This window comes from Pimephales promelas, chromosome 8 (assembly GCF_988280905.1).
Source record: "Pimephales promelas chromosome 8, fPimPro1.hap1.1, whole genome shotgun sequence".
Lineage (NCBI taxonomy): Eukaryota > Metazoa > Chordata > Actinopteri > Cypriniformes > Leuciscidae > Pimephales > Pimephales promelas.
In genome coordinates this window covers 37,886,924-37,909,061 of record NC_142776.1, presented here as the reverse complement: position 1 = coordinate 37,909,061, position 22,138 = coordinate 37,886,924, and the positions used below count along the sequence as shown (strand labels likewise).

The 22,138-nt window shown below is 34.7% G+C and overlaps 1 protein-coding gene across 4 annotated transcripts in view; it reads right to left on the bottom strand.

Annotated features, from left to right (window-relative positions):
* The window catches only part of slc12a5a (solute carrier family 12 member 5a), a 173,265-nt gene that overhangs the window by 7,282 nt on the left and 143,845 nt on the right, over positions 1-22,138 (bottom strand). For 2 of the 4 annotated variants that reach the window (XM_039693352.2, XM_039693353.2), the window contains exons 7-25: positions 18,887-19,134; positions 17,458-17,669; positions 15,863-16,030; positions 15,581-15,679; positions 13,813-13,870; positions 12,928-13,102; positions 12,736-12,854; positions 10,970-11,068; positions 10,775-10,894; positions 10,149-10,253; positions 8,288-8,456; positions 7,994-8,189; positions 5,281-5,450; positions 5,067-5,198; positions 3,672-3,779; positions 2,875-3,000; positions 1,714-1,931; positions 1,612-1,626; positions 1,378-1,511 (exon numbers count right to left, since the gene is read on the bottom strand). In XM_039693352.2, coding sequence (XP_039549286.2) covers positions 1,378-1,511; positions 1,612-1,626; positions 1,714-1,931; positions 2,875-3,000; positions 3,672-3,779; positions 5,067-5,198; positions 5,281-5,450; positions 7,994-8,189; positions 8,288-8,456; positions 10,149-10,253; positions 10,775-10,894; positions 10,970-11,068; positions 12,736-12,854; positions 12,928-13,102; positions 13,813-13,870; positions 15,581-15,679; positions 15,863-16,030; positions 17,458-17,669; positions 18,887-19,134 — 2,671 coding nt within the window. The remainder of the gene's footprint in view (positions 1-1,377; positions 1,512-1,611; positions 1,627-1,713; positions 1,932-2,874; positions 3,001-3,671; positions 3,780-5,066; positions 5,199-5,280; positions 5,451-7,993; positions 8,190-8,287; positions 8,457-10,148; positions 10,254-10,774; positions 10,895-10,969; positions 11,069-12,735; positions 12,855-12,927; positions 13,103-13,812; positions 13,871-15,580; positions 15,680-15,862; positions 16,031-17,457; positions 17,670-18,886; positions 19,135-22,138) is intronic. The other 2 variants (XM_089134504.1, XM_039693355.2) reach the window with 1 other exon arrangement.

The window sequence follows — 22,138 nt, the reverse complement described above, 5'->3', positions numbered from 1 at the left end:
TCTGTGATCAAAGCTGAATTTAAAAAAAACTTTTGCTGATAATTTACTCGCCCCCATTTCAACCAAGATGTCCACGTCTTTCTTTCTTCAGTCGAAAAGAAATTAAGGTTTTTGATGAAAACATTCCAGGATTTTCTCCATATAATGGACTTCAATGGGAACCAAACGGTTCAAGGTCAAAATGAGAGTTTCAGTGCAGCTTCAAAGGGCTTTAAACGACACCAGGCGATGAATAAGGGTCTTATCAAGTGAAACGAGCGCTCATTTAAAAAATAAATAAAAAAGTTTAAGTTTTATAAGCTCAAATGCTCCCCTTGCTCTGTTCTGTGATTCGTGCTCCTGTTTGAACTCGTTCATCAAAATGAACGAATCTTTTCCCCAAGTCAACTCGTTCATTTAGTTTGTTGAATGAACCAAATGACACGAAAAAGATTCGTTCATTTTGATGAACAGGAGAGTCACGAATGCGCATCACAGAACAGAGCAAGGCGAGCATTTGTGCTTATAAAACTAAAACTTTTTTATTTATTTTTTAAATGAGCGCTCGTTTCGCTTGATAAGACCCTTATTCATCGTCTGGTGTCGTTTAAAGCCCTTTGAACAGTTTGCAGTTTGCATTGAAAGTGTCTTTTGGACCTTGAACCGTTTGGTCCCCATTGAAGTCCATTATATGGAGAAAAACCCTGGAATGTTTTCATCAAAAACCTTAATTTCTTTTCGACTGAAGAAAGAAAGACATGGACATCTTGGATGACATGGGGGTGAGTAAATTATCAGCAAAAGTTGGGATCGTTCGCCAGCGTGAAACAGTACCAGACGCGCTATTTTATGATCGAAAACACAAGCATTTCCAAACGCTACACAATATGAAAAGGATACGTTTTTTAGTTTTATACAAGTTATATTTTACTTAATGATTACAAAAATTTATTTTGTTTACAAAAATAACTATTTTCTACATTTTTAAATATTTAATAAGCATTAAAAGCTATGTATGCATTTCCTTATTTTAGAATCACAAAGAAAAAATACATACATATTTACAGTATTAGCTTGCCAGTGACATGAGAAAGAAAGTAAAAGTAAAATAATCGTTCAATAATCGTAATCGAGGTAACTTGTTCGATTAATCGCGATTACAATTTTAGCCAAAATCGTCCAGCCCGACTATCGCGTCTGTTTTAAGCGATTTGAACGTTTCCTTTTGTTAAAAACCGAGCAAAGAGCAACACTGTTTCCGCTCTGCATACGTCATTTCCTTCATCGCTCTGATTGGTTTTATGGTCTATCCGCGACCTCTGGAAATGATCCATAACTCAGATACTGGTTTTAACCAGGCTAATGGAATGAACATAATCGCAGCAATTATCAAGATACAGTTCTCGTCGCCGCTTCTGTTTTTTGGTGGTCCGGGCATGTTGAGCAGGACGAGCTTGGCCTCCTGGGATTTCTTCGTGATGACTTCATTGAGTCTGAGAGCGGTGTGCATGCGCCTCACGTTGGACTGGTTTCTGAAAACAAAAAAGCGTCGATGATAAGCTCACAAACATTCATCTCCACATCAGTGAGTGTTAACATGTGTATCGCAGTCAGAGCTGCGTCTATACTCACAGGTTTTCCCACTCTCTGTGGCATGGCAAAGAAAGACAGAAAGACGAGTGTGAAAGTGTGCAATGCAAAACGGAGTCGAGGTTTAAGCCTCGCGGGACTCACGGTTTCATGTTGAAGAGGTCTTTGATGGCCTCGGGTGTGGTGGCTCCGACAGGTTTGGCCTTCTCTCCATCACACTTGGCTTCGGTCCACGTCATCTGAACGGTCGTGCCGGGGGTCTCGGCGTCCGCGCTGGGGGACTGAGGAGTGGCCGGGGTGGGCGGGTTGGTGCTCTTGTCGTGAATGAGCTGTTCCTGTTGGGACGGGGACACAGGGACAGACTAAGAGGGCAGGACCGGCACATACGCACATATGGAGAATGTCAGGGCAAAAGAGAAGGAAAAGATGCAACCGTTAATGCTCAGAGATGAAATATGATAAATCAAAACATATTCAATCGGAAATAAAATCATTCAGATAAATATTATAATGACATGATGATAATAAATAATGATTAAATCAAGTAAAATAATAAATAGCACAAATACTGTGAGTACAATAAAAATGTAATTATTATGATAAAAATGAAGATGACTATGATTTTTTAATTTAAATTTAAAATAAAAAAAGCTATTTATTTACTGATTACTTCCATTTTAATTATACTTAAAAATTAAAAGACAATTTAAAAATAAAATTCCGATAATTAATTTATTGCGGTCGCTAATTATTTTAATTATAATTGAAGAGTTCAGATGCAAAAGCCTCTAAATGCCATTTGAAATTTTCTTCTTTAATGATGATTTTGATCAAACTTGTATATTTAAGTTCAGTAATTTCACTTAAATAACAATTAATAGGTAATTATCATTGCCATTTAAGTGAAATTACTGAACTTAAATATACAAGTTTGATAAAAATCATCATTAAAGAAGAAAATTTCAAATGGCATTTAGAGGCTTTTGCATCTGAACTCTTCAATTATAATAATGATTTAATTTTCTAAAAAAAAAAAAAAAAATTAAAACAATGAATTCCGCCATATTAAATAATTAATATGGCTTTTCTAATAAACAAAATATTTCCAATAAAATAACTTATGAGAGAGAGAGAGGGGGATTCTGCCGTGTCCATTACTCTGAACTGCAGAGATATCAGACAAATCAGTCAAGATCAGATCACAGCTGTTCAACACAAGAGATTAATCTGCTCTTGCCATGGAAGATGAAACCTGTAAAGTGACTCATTAACTGAGCTGAGCATGGCCTCCTCCTCATGCTGTACCTCCTCCTCTGGTTTCTCCTCTTTGCTGCTGGCCGCCGGTTCCTCAGTCACACTGAGCTGGGTCGTGACCGCGGCCGGGTTCTTACGGCGGATCGACCCGCGAGAGCTGTCGGTGATGCTCTGGATCTGCAAAGACCAGCAGTGATGTCACGGGCTTCATTACACACATTAACAACTGCATTACTATATTGCAAAGTAATATTATTATGTAAATGAGATGTTCCCCTCATCTGCATAAAGTACAGGGAAATATATTTTATTTAAAGTATTTTTACTGTTTAGAATTAAAAGTATCCAGCAAAAAAAAAAAAATTTTCATTCAAAAAAAAAACATTTCCATATTTAAAAGTAATTTTCTTAACTTCTGAAATTAACAGATGACATTGTCATTAAATTGACTTTGATGCACAAACTTTGCAAAGCAACATGTTTAATCATAATGCCCTCTTTGTTTTGACTATAAAAGGCTCTATAAATCCATTGGCTGCAGCTCAAACTGTAGAGCATTGCAATTCATTATAAATAATAAGAATTAATAAAATAATTAAAAAAAAGTAGTTAACAAATATAAAAATAAAAACAATAAAACATGTTGTGTACCTGTTTGTCATGTGACCATTAACCGTCATCAGAGAACCGTAAACATGAGAATGTGTTGTTAAACTATTAAAATATTAGCTGAAAAATACTTCAAGTAAATAATTTAGGTCAAAAATTGGCAAGAAAATGTTTAGGAATCCTTGTAATTGAAGTATGGTTTGCGATCGCGAGTGACAGTGTTGAGGCTGGACGTGTACCTCGCGCTCCCGCTCAGTCTTGGTGAGGTTGATCTGCTTCAGGATCTGAGATCGCTGCTCCATCACCAGGGTTTTCTCATACGTGTACGCTGAGATATCACTGTCATGCTGAGGAAAGAGATGCAATAATAGAGTTATTCATAAAACTGTGCCGAAGGAAAACATATCTACAGTTCATAAAGGAATAGCTGATCCGAATTTAAGCACTTTTTCATCTTCTGCTCCAACTACTCCAAAACAATGTCAAAGAAAATTGCAATTTTGTATCTCGCAATTCATATTTTTTATCTCGCAATTCTTACATTTTCTCTCAATTGTGAGTTTTAACAAATTCTTATTTTTTTCTCGCAATTGTGAGTTTAAATCTCGCTATTGTGAGTTTTTATCTTGCAATTCTTGCTTTTTTCTCTCACAATTTTGAGTTTAAATCTCACAATTGTGAGTTTTTATCTTGCAATTCTTGCTTTTTTCTCTCACAATTTTGAGTTTAAATCTCGCAATTGTGAGTTTTTATCTTGCAATTCTTACTTTTTTGTCGCAATTGTGAGTTTTAATGACACAATTGTGAGTTTTTATCTCGCAATTCTTACTTTTTTCTTGCAATTGTGAGATTAAATTTAGCAATTGTAAGTTTGTATCTCGCAATTCTTACTTTTTTCTCGCAATTGTGAGTTTAAATCCCGCAACTTGTGTTTTTATCTCGCAATTCTTACTTTTTTCTTGCAATTGTGAGTTTTTATCTCACAATTCTTACTTTTTTCTTGCAATTGTGAGATTAAATTTAGCAATTGTAAGTTTGCATCTCGCAATTCTTACTTTTTTCTCGCAATTGTGAGTTTAAATCCCGCAAATTGTGTTATCTCGCAATTCTTACTTTTTTCTTGCAATTGTGAGATTAAATTTAGCAATTGTAAGTTTATATCTCGCAATTCTTACTTTTCTCTCGCAATTGTGAGTTTAAATCCCACAAATTGTGTTTTTATCTTGCAATTCTTACTTTTTTCTCGCAATTTTGAGTTTAAATCTCACAATTCTTACTTTTTTTCACAATTAAGAGTTTACATCTCGCAATTCTGACTTTTTTCTTGCAATTGCAAATTTATATCTTGAAATTCATACTTTTTTGCAATTGGGAGTTTATATCTCACAATTGTCACTTTTTTCTCTCAATTAAGAGTTTACAGCTCACAATTCTGACTTTATACCAAGCAATTTTGAGAAAGTCAAAATTGGGTGATAAAAAGTTATAATTACCTTTTTACATTTTTATTTAGTGGCGGAAACAAGCTTCCAAACACGTCTTCTTACCGAATAAAAAAATGATTTGCCAAATTTTTTATGCTCATTTTAAGAATTTAAGCACATCTTGGTCTCTATCTAGTGTTGATTGATTACCATCTCCACCACTTCCACCGCGGCGTGGATGCGCAGGTGATACAGGAAGGTTGTCAGATCTTTCTTCATCTGGATGCTGTTGTCGTCCATCTGGGCCACAGTGAAGATGCGCATCTTACACTTCCTCCAAACCTACAGAACATCACCCACAGATGTCAACAACACTGCAAACAACCGCTGTATGATATGATCATGATCGTGATGAAGGCTGTACCTTGTGCTGGCGGAGGAGGAAGGGTAGCAGCATTAGCATGCCTCCGTCATGAACGATCCACCACACGTCGATGTGACCCTCAGTGAAGCGCTCTCCGTTCGATGGGAAGGCCGAGATGTTCTTGGGCACCAGCAGGGCTTTACTGGCAGCGGTGGTTTCTCTTACCAGCTCTGTAATGAAGACACTTTTATATTCATTATTGAACTTGAGCATTGGTTATTTATGTTTCATTCATTTGAAGCTGTTTTTGCTCCGATGTCAGACTTATTCATTTGCATAATATGAGCATTCGTTTTTATGTCTGTGAAGTTCCAAATACAAACACAAAATTAAGCACTTGTTATTAAAAAATGTAATATTTAATACTATGCAGTAAATGTATAACAATTAAAATAATAACTGTACTTAAAAATAAAATATAGCATATGTAGATATAATGCATACATTTTTTCTCGCAATTGTGAGTTTTTATCTCACAATTCTTACTTTTTTCTCGCAATTCCAAGTTTATATCTCGCAATTCTGACATTTTTCTCACAATTAAGAGTTTACATCTCGCAATTCTGACTTTTTTCTTGCAATTGCAAATTTATATCTTGCAATTCATACTTTTTTTTGCAATTGGGAGTTTAAATCTCGCAATTGTGTTTTTATCTTGCAATTCTAACTTTTTTCTCACAATTCCAAGTTTATATCTCCCAATTCTGACATTTTTCTCGCTATTAAGAGTTTACATCTCGCAATTTTCACATTTTTTTTTTTGCAATTGCAAATTTATAACTTGCAATTCATACTTTTTTGCAATTGGGAGTTTAAATCTCGCAATTGTGTTTTTATCTTGCAATTCTTACTTTTTTCTCGCAATTGTAAGTTTAACTCTAACAATTCTTACTTTTTTCTCGCAATTCCAAGTTTATATCCCGCAATTCTGACATTTTTATCGCAATTAAGAGTTTACATCTCGCAATTCTGACTTTTTTCTTGCATTTGCAAATGTATATCTTGCAATTCATACTTTTTTTGCAATTGGGAGTTTAAATCTCGCAATTGTGTTTTTATCTTGCAATTCGTACTTTTTTTCTCGCAATTTTATATCTTGCAATTGTTACTTTTTTTCTCACAATTAAGAGTTTACATCTCACAATTCTGACTTTATACCAAGCAATTTTGAGGAAAAAGTCAGAATTGTGAGATAAAAAGTTTTCATTTTTAATATATAAAATAAATATAATACATGTATCTTTTTAAATTTATATTTCATTTTCTGGCTGAATCTTTAGTAAAATTGTCAACACCTGAAATAAATCAGCTGATAATGAAACACATGTATTCAGCAGCACACTATTCCAGTAACTATTTTAGGATCTTTTCCAAATGAAAGCGTCACTCGCCTGTGGTGTCAGACGTGAAGCTGCACCTGCTCTGTCTGCAATAACACTGAACAGACTCGCACTTACACATATGATGTAATGAATTTACCACAGCGCAAACCGGTGAGCTAAAGCCTGATACACTGATTACATCTCACAAAGCCAGAAAAATGTATGATTTTTCTGTCAACTTTGTCTCAGATGTGCTTCCTTAAATAGTTTAAGAAGAATACAAATAGTAACAGAAGATACTTTTTTGAGTTCATATTCAGATCTCTGACTTTTGCTTGCAGACTTTGCAAACATCGACACTATGAAGAGAAAAACAGGTATATTTCAGCATTCTGTCGTTTACAGGCTCGCATCTAGTGACATCATGTCCTGTCTTTGGTCCGTGTTGTGTTCATATTTCATTCGAACGGCTCCAAACTGAGTCTTTTCAGCTTGTTTAGTGCACACCAGGGTATTGCTCACACTTATTCAACTGAACCGCACTAACAGAGGGTTTGTTTTAATCCAAGCAAACATGCCGAGTGTGAACACACACCAAGATAAATGACTGAGCAATCAAAGAGAGGTCATTTGTGATTCTTCCATGTAATAGGAAGAAACGGTGCTTAATTATATTGTATAAACATATTATATTATATTTAATTTAATTAAATATAATTAATTTTATTGCATGACCCAACTTCAGATAAGAGGAAAAATTAGATGATGATGACGATAATTTTATTGCATTTAAAGGGATAGTACATTTTTAAATTAAATTTCAATTTTGATATTTTTAGGTCAAACCGTTCTTGTCTGTCAGTCATATAATGGAGGTCTATGGTCACCACCTCAAAGAGCATGCACAGAGAAGTCCAGATTAAACATGATTTAATGACTCATAAACATAAGTACACATTGATGGCCTAAGACACGAAACGAGCGGTGTGTGTGAGAAAACGAACAGTATTTATATCGTTTTACCTCTTGTAACCATGCAGCCATAAAATGCTGCGCCCTCAGATCACTTGGACCTGGAGGTAAAACGATATAAATACTGTTCGTTTTCTTTTCATGTCTTAGGCCATCAATGTGTACTTATATTTACGAGTCATTAAATCATGTTTAATTTGGACTTCTCTGTGCTGCTCTTTGAGGTGGTGACCATAGACCTCCATTATATGACTGACGGACAAGAACGGTTTGACCTAAAAATATCAAAATGCGGAAACTAAGACACCTACAACTCGGATGCCCTTGAAGTAAGCTAAAACATACCAAAAATTAATTTCAAAGTGAACTATCCCTTTAAATCTTTTTATATTTAATTCACAGGAAATGCTGCTTCTCACCAATGAAGTTCCTCCAGCTCTGATGATCCTCGGCCTGTTTCCAGTTGCGTGGCCAGCTGGCCAGAACAGTGTTGTGTTGAAGACCACCCAACCCTCCGGCCTGGACCAAATGTGATGTGGCGTCCCTCTTGTTGGAGGAGATAACAACCTGACAGAAACCCTTCACCTTCTCCGTCTCCATCAGCTTCCTCACAGACTGAGAGGACAAAAACAACATTAACTCTGATATGGTGTCCAAACATGCCGTCCGGCTAGGTGCCTGTGTGTGTGTGTGTGTGCTCGTCTGTTGGTCACCTGTTCGACCTGCTGGCCCTGAGGAAGGTTGTCCAGGTAAGTTCCCTCCAGCGCTGCGCCCACGATGGTCAGACCCTTCCCAGCCTTCAGCTGACTGGTCAGAGACAGCAGACGAGGCTGATCCACGTGCAGCTCGGAGTCCACGCTGACCAGGACTAATAACTGCGGTCTGTGGAGATCGACACACAGTTCACTCACACTCCAGAAAACTGGAAAAATTAGTAAATAGTGGTCAAAACTTTAAAAAGATCAATTGTGTGCAATAAGTCCAAAATATTTAGCATATATACTGTATATATTTAACTATTTAGAAATATATGTATACGGACGGACTAATATCATTCAAATAACAACTGTACATAAAGATAAAATGTAACATGTAAATGATAATAATGTATTGTAAAGTTTTTTGTTAGAATAACTGAATAGGATAATTATATAACTATAAATCTATTCATCTAAATATATAATATATAATTAATAAATATGGTATTAGTTAACTATATATAGTCATAAACAGAAACAGTAATATTGTGAAATATTATAACAATTTAAAATAATGTTTTGCTATTTGAACATACTTTAAAATATAATTTATCCCTGTGATATATACACACACACATGCGCACACACAATTAAAATAAAGTAATATATGACTCTAAATATGAATAAATATATATACACATATTAATATATAAATAAAAATACATGCCTAAATGTATAAAAAGGAATAAATATATGTATACATAAATCTATAATTAGTAAATATAGTATTAGTTAACTATATATTGTCATAAATAGAAACAGTAATATTGTGAAATATTATACAATTTAAAATAATGGTTTGCTATTTGAACATACTCTAAAATATAATTTATTCCTGTGATATACACACACACACACACAATTAAAATAAAGTAATATATGACTCTAAATATGAATAAATATATATACACATATTAATATATATAAAAAAAAATATATGCCTAAATTTATAAAAAGGAATAAATATATGTAAATATAAATCTATAATTAATAAATATGGTATTAGTTAACTATATATAGTCATAAATAGAAACAGTAATATTGTGAAATATTATAACAATTTAAAATAATGGTTTGCTATTTGAACATGCTTTAAAATATCATTTATTCCTGTGATATATACACACACACAATTAAAATAAAGTAATATATGACTCTAAATATGAATAAATATATATACACATATTAATATATAAATAAAAATACATGCCTAAATGTATAAAAAGGAATAAATATATGCAAATATAAATCTATAATTAATAAATATTGTATTAGTTAACTATATATTGTCATAAATAGAAACAGTAATATTGTGAAATATTATAACAATTTAAAATAATGGTTTGCTATTTGAACATACTTTAAAATATTATTTATTCCTGTGATATATATATATACACACAATTAAAATAAAGTAATATATGACTCTAAATATGAATAAATATATATACAAATTATAAATAAAAATACATGCCTAAATGTATAAAAAGGAATAAATATACGTAAATATAAATATATAATTAATAAATATAGTATTAGTTAACTATATATAGTCATAAATACAAAACAGTAATATTGTCAAATATTATAACAATTTAAAATAATGGTTTGCTATTTGAACATATTTTAAAATATAATTTATACACACACACACATGCAATTATAATAAAGTAATATATGAATCTAAATATGAATAAATATATATATACACATATTCATATATAAATAAAAATATATGCCTAAATATATAAAAAGGAATACATGTATGTAAATATAAATCTATTAATACAAATATATAAAATATTTATGCACTCACCTCCAGTTCTTGGTGTGTGGCGGTCCCTCTTCCAACCTCATGAGGGCGAAGCGAGCCGCGCTGAGAGACAGACCTCTGATTCCATCACCCCATTCCTTTTCCGCCCTGTAAACACACACACACACACACACACCAACATATTAATCTTACAATATCTGCAGTACATTGCACATATTACATACATATTTTAGACCTTGTACATTTGGCAACATGTGCATTGTACAACACAGCACTGAATCCCACAATGCAATCCACTCAATTTAACCATGCATTATTTGACTGCAAAAATGTCAAATTCCTCTAAATGTCACTGCGACATATGCAATCTACTATTTCAAATGTGCACTGTTCTGTTTTTAAGTGTACAGTGCAGTATATGCAGTATATCCATAATCCTCCGGCTCATTTGCCCCTCCTCTTTAATTTCCGCCGACAGACTCGGGTCACTGTTCGGCTTGACTCTAGAAGTGTTTCTAAAGGAAAGGCGTCAAACTAATCGAATCCCGGAGCAGATTTCAGATGTTCTTGCCCCGGGGCGGATTATGAGGGATCTAAAAATCTTGACAGGTCAAACGCCTAAACCTCAACTCTAATCCCCCCCCGACTCCGGGTCACGACGCACTTACCCTCGGAACTCGATATACTTGTAGATGCAGCCGGCGATCACCATGGCAACGATGGCGTAGTACCAAGAACAGATGAACATGAGCGAGAGACAAAGACTCATGCCGAGGAAGGAAAGAGTCCTGTCGGAGAACAGGAAGGCACATGTTAGAGCACAAACACAAGTCAACGGAGAGACGTGGCCGTCTGAAGCTCACCAGTGGTAGAACTTGAACCGTGGTCTCCAGTTGGGCGTTCTCAGGAGAGTTTGAACAGCGCAGGCCAGATTCACAAACATGTAACACATGAGGAAGAACCTGCAGGAACACCAAAGACATTATTTTTGGATACTTTGACTCTGAAATGGATAAAAAAAAGCCTGCTTTGTTACCAATTAAATTTTTTTTTTATTGGGAAATTCTATATCCATAAATGTAAATTCTCCAACAACAAACCAATTTATATAGTTTTTTTTTGAAAGAGTTTGAAATGTACCTTAACACCATCAAAGCAATAAAAACACTTTTATTCTGTAATGACTTTAATTTGGTTAGTCCTACAAATTTTGTATAGAATAGCTTGCCCTCTTGACCCTCATTTTATTTATTTATTTTTTTCTCTTCTCTTTCTTTCTTTTTTTTTTTTTTTTTTTTTAGTTTTTATGTTCTTTGTTTTGTTTTTGTACTTGTGTTAAGATGACTCTGTACATATTGTTGTCATATTTGTACAGATATGTTTGCAATTTTGAGAATTGTATGATTAGATTGTCATCTTTGTTTGTTTGTAAGCATAATAAAAACAAATAAAAAAACACCACGATCATGTCAGAAAACACAAACCAATCAATACAGTGCTGACAAAAAGTGTTCAAATGTCTAAACGTGATTGTGTATTGAACTAAATATCATTTATTTAAAAAAACAGTCCAGACTTTTCAAGCAAAAAAGGAGTTTAAAATAGCTAAATAAAACATGTAGTGTTGAAACAAAGACAGTAATGTTTGCTTGTTTGTGTTTACTGGATCATATTGAGATTTATTAACTTAAACTATTCAAATATGTTTTTGCTAATGTTAATTTTTTTTACTACTATTATAGTATTTATTAACATTTTGAATTACCTTTCATATTTTTAATTTTCATTTTAGTTTGTTTCAGGAATTTTGTAAAGCGCCTCAGTCACTTTTTATTATTATTATTTATGCAATTTAGCTTTAATTAACTGTTATTCCAGTTTTAGTCATTTTAGTTTTTTATTAAAGGAGTAGTTCACTTTAAAAAAAACTTTTGCTGATAATTAACTCCCCACATGTTATCCAAGATGTCCACGTCTTTCTTTCTTCAGTCTAAAAGAAATTACTTTTTTTTATGAAAACATTTCAGGATTTTTCTCCATATAATGGACTTCAATGGGGTCCAAACGGTTCAAACAGTTCAAACTGCAAACTGTTCAAAGGGCTTTAAACGATTCCAGACGATGAATAAGTGTCTTATCAAGCGAAACGAGCACTCACTTAAAAAAAAAAAAAGTTTAAGTTTTATAAGCTCAAATGCTCGCCTTGCTCTGTTCTGTGATGCACGTTTCTCAAAATTCAAAATCAAAATTATATGTAGTTACATTTATAACTAATTTTATTTTTTTAAATGGCCGCTCGTTTCCCTAGATAAGACCCTTATTCATCGTCTGCTGTCGTTTAAAGCCCTTTGAAGCTGCACTGAAACTCTCATTTGGACCTTGAACCGTTTGGACCCCATTGAAGTCCATTATATGGAGAAAAATCCTGGAATGTTTTAATCAAAAACCTTCATTTCTTTTCGACTGAAGAAAGAAAGACATGGACATCTTTTTAATAAATTATCAGCAAAACTTTTTTTTTAAAAGTGAACTACTCCTTTAAGTTGATAAAAACGAATTATACGATAAAAACGTGTCATTTGTTTTAACGTTTTAATATCTAATGCAGTGCATATTTGTTCGCTCTTACATGGAGAGGATGGGAGCGACGTTATCCAGGGAAGCGATGAGAATCCCGCTCTCACAGATGCAAGCGGTCAGGAGCAGTGCCCAGGTGGGCTCCCCGTTTGCTTTTCCGTGGCCGAACACCTGCAACACACACGCATGCACGTGAGCAGATAAACACAAGGCGCTCAGTGTGACTCTCAGTGTGTCTCCTCACCCTGAGGAACGGCACGATGCCGTCCCGTGCGATGGCCTGTAGGAGACGAGGAGCGCCCGTCAGGCTCTGGAGACCCGCCCCACAGGTGGAGAAGAAGGAGCCGATGACGATGACCCAGGGCGAAGGCCACGCCAGTGTCCCGATCACCAGATTACCCCTGACGGCCTCACCAAACCTGAGATACAGCAATTCAGTTCATCAACAGTGACATTTATAATGTTACAAAAGCAACATTTAAAGGGATAGTTCACTTTGAAATTAATTTTTGGTATGTTTTAGCTTACCATTCAAGATGTAGGTGTCTTTGCTTCCGCAGTAGTTTCAATTTTGATATTTTTAGGTCAAACCGTTCTTGTCTGTCAGTCATATAATGGAGGTCTATGGTCACCACCTCAAAGAGCATGCACAGAGAAGTCCAAATTAAACATGATTTAATGACTCATGAATGTAAGTACACATTGATGGCCTAAGACACGAAACGAGCGGTTTGTGTGAGAAAACGAACAGTATTTATATCGTTTTACCTCTTGTAACCACAGCCACGTCCAAGTGATCTGAGGGCGCGGGCGCTTTGTGGCTGTGGTTATAAGAGGTAAAACGATATAAATACTGTTCGTTTTCTCACACAAACCGCTCGTTTCGTGTCTTAGGCCATCAATGTGTGCTTACATTTACGAGTCATTAAATCATGTTTAGTTTGGACTTCTCTGTGCATGCTCTTTGAGGTGGTGACCATAGACCTCCATTATATGACTGACAGACAAGAACGCGGAAACAATCTTGGATGCCCTTGAGGTAAGCTAAAACACACCAAAAATAAATTTCAAAGTGAACTATCCCTTTAAAAAATAAATGCTGCTCTTTTGAACATTGTGAATAACGTACTTATCCCTCAGGACCGTTCCCTCGATGCAGGAGCCGAACAGCACCACGCTGGACATGTCTGGATGCTTCGGTTAAAGAACATCTGCTGAAGATTTGCTTTTTGGACAAATGTGAACTCTTATCAGCTTGTTTTGTGTGTTTATAAACACATCATGGCCATATTCCAAGCAAAAAAGGACAAAAAGGAGTTTAAAATAGCTAAATAAAACATGTAGTGTTGAAACAAAGACAGTAATGTTTGCTTGTTTGTGTTTACTGGATCATATTGAGATTTATTAACTTAAACTATTCAAATATGTTTTTGTTAATGTTAGCTGAAATATTGTTATATTGTTTTTTACTACTATTATTACCTTTCATATTTTTATTTTTCATTTTAGTTTGTTTCAGTAATTTTGTAAAGCGCCTCTGTCACTTTTTATTATTATTATTTATGCAATTTAGCTTTAATTAGCTGTTATTCCAGTTTTAGTCATTTTAGTTATTTATTAAAGGAGTAGTTCACTTTAAAAAAAAACTTTTGCTGATAATTAACTCCCCACATGTTATCCAAGATGTCCATGTCTTTCTTTCTTCAGTCGAAAAGAAATTAAGGTTTTTGATGAAAACATTCCAGGATTTTTCTCCATATAATGGACTTCAATGGGGTCCAAACAGTTTAAAGGGCTTTAAACGATTCCAGACGATGAATAAGGGGGACAATGTCAAGATGCATCAGGCTGAGAATAGTCAAGGAGGAGCATGAAGAAGCATTTTCACACATGAATTGGGACAGACCTTAAATTCAATGAAAGTGTTTGGGATGAGTGCATTGTCAATACAAGACCTTGACCAAAAACTGATGCACCTCTTGATGGAAATAACATCACAGCATTTATTTCCATCAAGAGGTGCATAAATATTTGATGAATTTTGACATTGTCCTCCTGGAATATGGTCATGATGTGTCTCCCTACATGTTTGTTTAAGAAATGAAAAGCGACACACTCCATCATCACTAAGGCAGGCAGAACTTTCATATTTTATGTTGATCAAATTATTAATTTTGATGAAAAGAATTACCGCTGCCATTCATATAACATGCTAGAAACATAATAATCACTGCAATATACAGTATGATGATCCAATATCTGATAATAATGATATATAATGATAATATATCCAATCACTGATTGGATTTATTGATCCATAATGATCCAATCACTGATTCTTAAAGTCAACCTGTGGTGAAAATCAAACTTTTAATGTTGTTTATATGACGCTTTAAGACAAACCGTGTGTAAGTTCATGAGTGGACAGACTTGCTGAGTAGACAGTCTCAAAAACACGGTGTGAAATCGCTTCGACCTTGTAACCAATCAGATCAGCGTGTGATCGTCAACCAGTGGATCTCTGAGCTGAGTGAGTGGGGGCGGGGCTCATTTGCATATTCATAGAACCGCGCATACTAAATGAGGCAAGGGTGTCGAGTTACATTTAAAGCTATTTTAAGGCATGAAGACATTTTTTTTCAAGGAAAAAACTTTTAAATATGTAATTTTGGTGATCAGAGATGAGGGGTACAATTATTGATTATTATTAATTATTAATTATTATATATTGACTACACTGTAAGCATTTGCCTATTTAAATCCAAACTTTTTTGGGTTGCCGGACATTGGGTGTATCATAAACGGTTCTGCAGGAAGATGTGATATCAGATTGTGTCCACCAGGTGGAGCGCTGTATATGTGTGTGTGTGTGTGTGTGTTCATGTATGAGAAGATACAGATGATGGAGGTGGTGGTGATGGCCAGGATGGTGCCGATGGGAATGGACTTCTGGGCATCCTGCAAATCACCAGATCGGTTTGATCCAGCCATGATACCTGTTCAAAACAAGGCAGATCATACAGTTCAATGTTTTGCTTCCTATATACAGTAATGCCCCATACTTCCATTTTTGTAATTTTGATGATTTGACTGTTTGTAATATGGAACCTTATTGGAAAGTTTGCCGGATATTCTTGTAAATTTTGATCTTCAAGGTACTGACGGATGAGATGACTGACCTGTCACGGAGGGGAAGTAGATGCCCACCAGCATGGTGAAGAAGGAGGTGACGTCGGCTAGCACGTAGCGGTTCGTGTTGGTCGGGATGGAATCGGGGTCCACCGCAGCCGTTATTCCCACCTTCTCGATGAACTGACCCTTATCCATATAATTCCCAAAGAGGTTATCTATGTTTAGAAAGCAAAACATAGAGAGAGGATATGAGATATGTTTTTCATCATTAGTATTAGGGGCTTGTTCAAATCACTAACACTAAATATGATGGTTAAGTTTGCATTTGCATAATATCCTTCACTAGCTCCAAACTCCAGGACAAAAGCTCATAGATAAAAGTAACTTCTGTAGAAACACTAGCGTTCAAAAGCTTAAGAGTTTTTAATGTTTTTGAAAAAAGTCTCTTCTGCTCACTGCATTTATTTGATCAAAAATACAGTAAAGAATAATGTAAAATATTATTACAATTTAAATGAACTGTGTTCTATGTGAATATATATGAAATGTAATTTATTCCTGCACTCTTAGAAGAAATGGTTCTATTTAGAACCAGAAATGGTTCCATCTCCCGCTTCATATATGGAACTCCAAAATGGTTCTATATAGAACCATTTTTTTTTTTGGTTAAAGGTTCTATTGGCCAAGTATGGAACCCCAGTGTTCTATATATAACCCAGAGGAACCCTTTTTTTAAGAGTGTATAGAACCTTTTAGGGGTTCCAAATACGTAGCGCTGATAGAACCGTTTCCTTCTAAGAGTGTGTGATCAAAGCTGAATTTTCATCATCATTACTCCAGTCTTCAGTGTCACATGATCCTTCAGAAATCACTCTAATACGATGATCTGATGATCAAGAAACATTTCTGATTATCATAAATGTTGAATTCTGTCATGTTTTTGTGGAAACTGTGATTCGAATTTTTTGATGTATAAAAAGTAAAAAAGAAAAGAAAAATATGATTCATAAAATAAATTGATTATATGCTAAATTGATCTAATATTTGATGTTTTTTAAATGTTGTAGATTTAAGTAGCAAATGAGAATCACTAAAATGGTGAAGTATATTTTGAGACAAAGGTCTTCTTAATGATTTTCAGTTTTGTTCAAGGTATATAAAGCAACAGTTTTTTAACATCAGAAGAATCTATAAAAGTGTAGTGATAAAAATCAGGGTGAATTAATATTGATAATAAACTTTCCTGTTTGTTGACATGACATGGTTAGAGTCAGATGGAAAACATCATATATGAAGTTAGGTGTCCACCTTTAAAAAATATGGTATTAATCATATATAATAAAATATCATTTATGGTCACTTCTGCAAATCTATATCAAATTATTATGGAATCTCCTTCAATGCTTTCAGAATCTTTACTTTTATTCTGTATTTTTAAAATTTAAAAACATATTTTAATGACAGTATATTGAATTATTTTATTTATCAGAATAAACAGAAAGTAGTACAAACTTTGCTAAAGTGATTGTTTAGAACAAGTGTCAACTTAGACGTATGTGTATCAATACTGTGTGCCTTTCTTTGTGGACGGTTATGATGATATGAGTGTGATGTGATGATGTCATGTTGTGTGTGTATTTACCGCGTAGGGTGCCGCTCATAAGTCCCGGGATGCCCTGTATTTCCGTGACGTTGTTCCCGCTGAAATAGCTGTCGCATGTGGCGTTCAAGAACTCGGAGTCGCAGAACATCCGCCAGAGTTGGGTGGTGACCGTGGCGTTTTCTCTCTCGATGAACTTCGCACACACATCGAAACCTTTCCAGACCAGAGTCCGGTTCCCCAGCACACACACTCTGTGGAAATCAATTAAATATTTCAACTTAAAAAAAAATAAAAATCACACAGAAATTGCTTATAAATTTAACTTTAAAAATTCAAAGAAAGGCACGTCACACATTGAGTTAAACATGAAATTCTGAAGTAGAAATACTGAAATAGAATTTTTTTGTTTGTAAAACTTGTATATAATTTATATAATTATATAATAATTTATATATAATTATAAATAAATTATAACTTTGAATTGTAATTTTTCAGTGCACCAGGGTTATTATTGTTTACTAAAACATTTCATTTAACAAAGTAAAATATAATTATTAGTTGAAAAACTTAAACAAAAAATTTAAAAATGTTGCTTGGGCAGTTGAAACACTAAAACTTTTAACTGGAAATTAATAAATGAAACCTAAATAACTTTGTATAATTTAAAATTTTTTTAACTAAAAAAATGACAATCACATTTAATAAAAATCTATCCAAAATTAAAGGATTTGTTCACTTTTAATAAAACTTTTGCAGATAATTTACTCGTCCCCATGTCATCCAAGATGTCCATGTCTTTCTTTCTTCAGTCGAAAAGAAATTAAGGTTTTTGATGAAAACATTCCAGGATTTTTCTCCTTATAATGGACTTCAATGGGGTCCAAACGGTTCAAGGTCCAAATGAGAGTTTCAGTGCAGCTTCAAAGGGCTTTAAACGATTCCAGACGATGAATAAGGGTCTTATCTAGCGAAACGAGCGGTCATTTCAAAAATAAATAAAAAAGTTTAAGTTTTATGCACAAATGCTCGCCTTGCTCTGTTCTGTGATGCGCGTTCGTGACTCTCCTGTTCATCAAAATGAACGAATCTTTTTCCAAGTCATTTCGTTCATTCAACGAACAAAATGAACGAAATGACTCGAAAAAAGATTTGTTCATTTTCAAGCTGCACTGAAACTGTCTTTTGGTCCCCATTGAAGTCCATTATATGGAGAAAAATCAGAAGAAAGAAAGAAAGAAAGAAAGAAAGAAAGAAAGAAAGAAAGAAAGAAAGAAAGAAAGAAAGAAAGAAAGAAAGAAAGAAAGAAAGAAAGAAAGAAAGAAAGAAAGAGAAAGAAAGAAAAGAAAGAAAGAAAAGAAAGACATGGACATCTTGGATGACATGGTGGTGAGTAAATTATCAGCAAAAGTTTTTTGTCATGGGCATAAGTTTGGCCCTGATACGATCGTAATATTCATGAGGCGCATACGGGAAGATGGGAGGCTCGAAGGCGGTCTTGATCACTCCAGCGTAGACGGCGAGGATGGAACAGATGACACAGGCGAGGAAGACGAGCGCCAGCTTGTTCACGTACTTCACTCCCACAAACACCACGAGGGCCATGAAGCTCAGCACGAGTGTGCCGTAAACACGCATGTTGTTCAGCATGGCGGCCTCGGCCTCGGCTCCCTCCAGACCCTCCATCTTAAAAATGGCCGCTTGTGGAACGATGTACACCTGAGGTAGGAGGAGCAAAGAGAAATGCATAAATGCTCATCAAAAAGAAGAAGAGTGAACATTTCCTCACTTTATGGACTTACATTTCTTTATCTTACGTTTATGGATGACCTGCTGTCCTCATTATTTCATTAAACTGCCTCTCTCAGAATAAATTACTCCGAGAAAAGGGTCATTTTCTAAGTGATAAATGGGTGTTTTACTAGCCTAAAGCACCAAAAAATGAAATGTATCATGTATTTTTCAGCTAATAACATCTGAAGCATGCCATGCGCCTTATGCCATTATAAATAATTTAATGTATCGTTTTCCCTCTAGTTTTCCTAACAAAACTGGTTCAGAGCATCTTCATATCAGTGGACAATGTTTGACACACAGTCAGGGGCGTAGCCAGGACATTATTTCTGGGGGGGCCAGCTTGTGCCAGTCTTTTATTTGGGGTGGCACTTGATTGTCAAAAACTACTATTACTAAAACTCACGCGCGGCTCGTCAGGCCATAAACAATGGATTGAACTCCCTTATGACACTAATAATGTCTAATTGATAAATGTGCAAGTGCAATGTGTCATCATTATGTGAGGGGTTAGGGACCTTAACATGAGACAGGGATGTTTTTAGTGCAAATGACAGAAAGACACAATATGAATTGTCATATTAGGCGATAATTTATTTAGGTAAACCATTTCATTTTAAGTGCAACATCCAATTTATTTGTGATAATACAACAAGTTACAACGTTTGCACAAATCATGACTAGATCATGTAGTAACACTTGAGTCATTACTAGTTAGTTCCAATGATCTTCACTTTATAATACGGATCCAAATAATTAGTAATTCCCACAGTAGTATCTAGTAACACTTTTATCTGTGAGCTACTTACTAATTATTTGGATCTGTATTATAGATCATTGGAACTAACTAGTAATGACTCAAGTGTTACTACATGATCTAGTCATGATTTGTGCAACCGTTTGAGATTTTTGGAGAACTTTAGTATATTTTTAGAAAATGTCTTTAGTAACACTTGAGTCATTACTAGTTAGTTCCAATGATCTTCACTTTATAATATGAATCCAAATAATTAGTAATTCCCACAGAAGTATCTAGTAACACTTTCATCTGTGAGCTATTACTTACTAATTCGTTAATAAGAGTTTATTTTAGCTAATAGTAGTTACTAGATTGTTAAACTTTTTCAGTAGTTCTCTACTGAAAAAAAGTATTAAAAAATAGAAGTTATTGATTACTTAATAGTGAACTACCACTTTCATCTGTGCGCTATTACTTACTAGTTTGTTAATCAGAGTTTCTTGTTAGTTAATAATACTAACAAGTAAGTTACTAAGTTACTAGATTGTTAATATTGTGTTACTCATTGGTTCTTGTGTAGTTATTCATTAACGAAGGAACCGCGTATTCTAAAGTGTTACCCTGAAATGTTCTGTTCGCTTTGTGTATGCTGTAACAATTACACTCTTAGAAGAAAAGGTTCAATATAGAACCTTAAAAGGTTCTGAAGCGTTACGTATTTGGAACCCTTAAAATGCAATGCATGTGAATGATCACAAAATTCAATATATGGTGGTTAACAAATTTAATCAATATCAGACGAAGAGTGCCATTTCACTTTTTATCCTCTAAAAATCTGCCTGATTAAAATGTGATATTAAGTTACTACAACAATTTAATAAACAATAATTTAATAACAACTAGGCTACAAATGTTGCAGAATAATGTAATATATGAATGAATAATAGCCTTTAAAAACCTTTGAGCCAAAAGGGTTCTTTCTTGTCAGTTTTGAACCTTTTTTAGCATAAAATGTCCTTCGGAGTTGATTAAAGAACCCTATGCTACATTATGGGGCCGTTTACACCTGGCCACTATATGCGTTTTCTGTGATCGGATAGCTATCCGATCGTGAAAAGACCAGGTGTAAATGCCCCCCGAAACGCATTCGAGACGGATTTGAATCCGATCACTCAAACCACTTCAGAAGGTGGTCTGGGCTGCATTCCAGACGAGACAAGTGTAAATGCATCTTGTTCTTGAAACCACATATGTAAATGTTAATACTCCCAAAAATGCTAAAAAAAAGAAACGCGTGTGTTACAGGCTACGTCATGCTATTTTAGACAGACGACGCTACTGCGACGCGCATCATCACCTCAGATGAGCGGCTGAACGCAAGCCAACGCGCCGCAATCTATCGCAAATCAAAGTGCAAGTATAAGTCGCAGACGATTAACACTACCATCTTCATTAAAAGTAAAGAAACGAAATGATCTTACCAGTTCTGTTGCCGCTCTCTCTTATCACCGTCTTTGCTGATTTTGAAATTAGCCGATGATCAATAAAATCCAGCTCATGCTTTCGGTGACGTGCACTTCATTAAATCTGTATATAACGCGGAAATTGAATATCGGATTTATATCCATTTTGCAAAAACACATTTATGTGACCAGGCGTAAATGGAATCGTTTTGATAAACCAGATAGCTATCCGATCTGAGAAAACGCATGAAGTGGCCAGGTGTAAACAGCCCAAGCGCTGTCAGAATGCAGGCACGTTATGTCTCGCACTGTTGATGGGGGCGAGACCCAACAAGTGACAAATCAATGACTTGATTAAAAAATGCATACATTTCAGCTTCCTTTTTAGACCGTTACTGGAGTTTTTATTTTTATTTTTAATTATTATTAAATTTATTTTCCCGTGAGGTTGGGAGGGGGGGGCGGCAGGGGGGCCGAGCCTTGACCAATGGTGGCCGTGGCCCCCCCTGGCCACCATGTAGCTCCGCCCCTGCACACAGTAAAAAAAAATATTGTTGGTTTAATTAAAAAAATTAAGTAACCTGGTTGCCTTAAAATTTTAAGTTGATTGAACTGGAAAAAGTGAGTTAATACAATGAAGGAGAATGATTTAATCGTCATCGTCAGAAACTCAAAATAATAAGTTATCTGAACTAAATAAATGATTTAAGTTGATTTGACAAAAGAA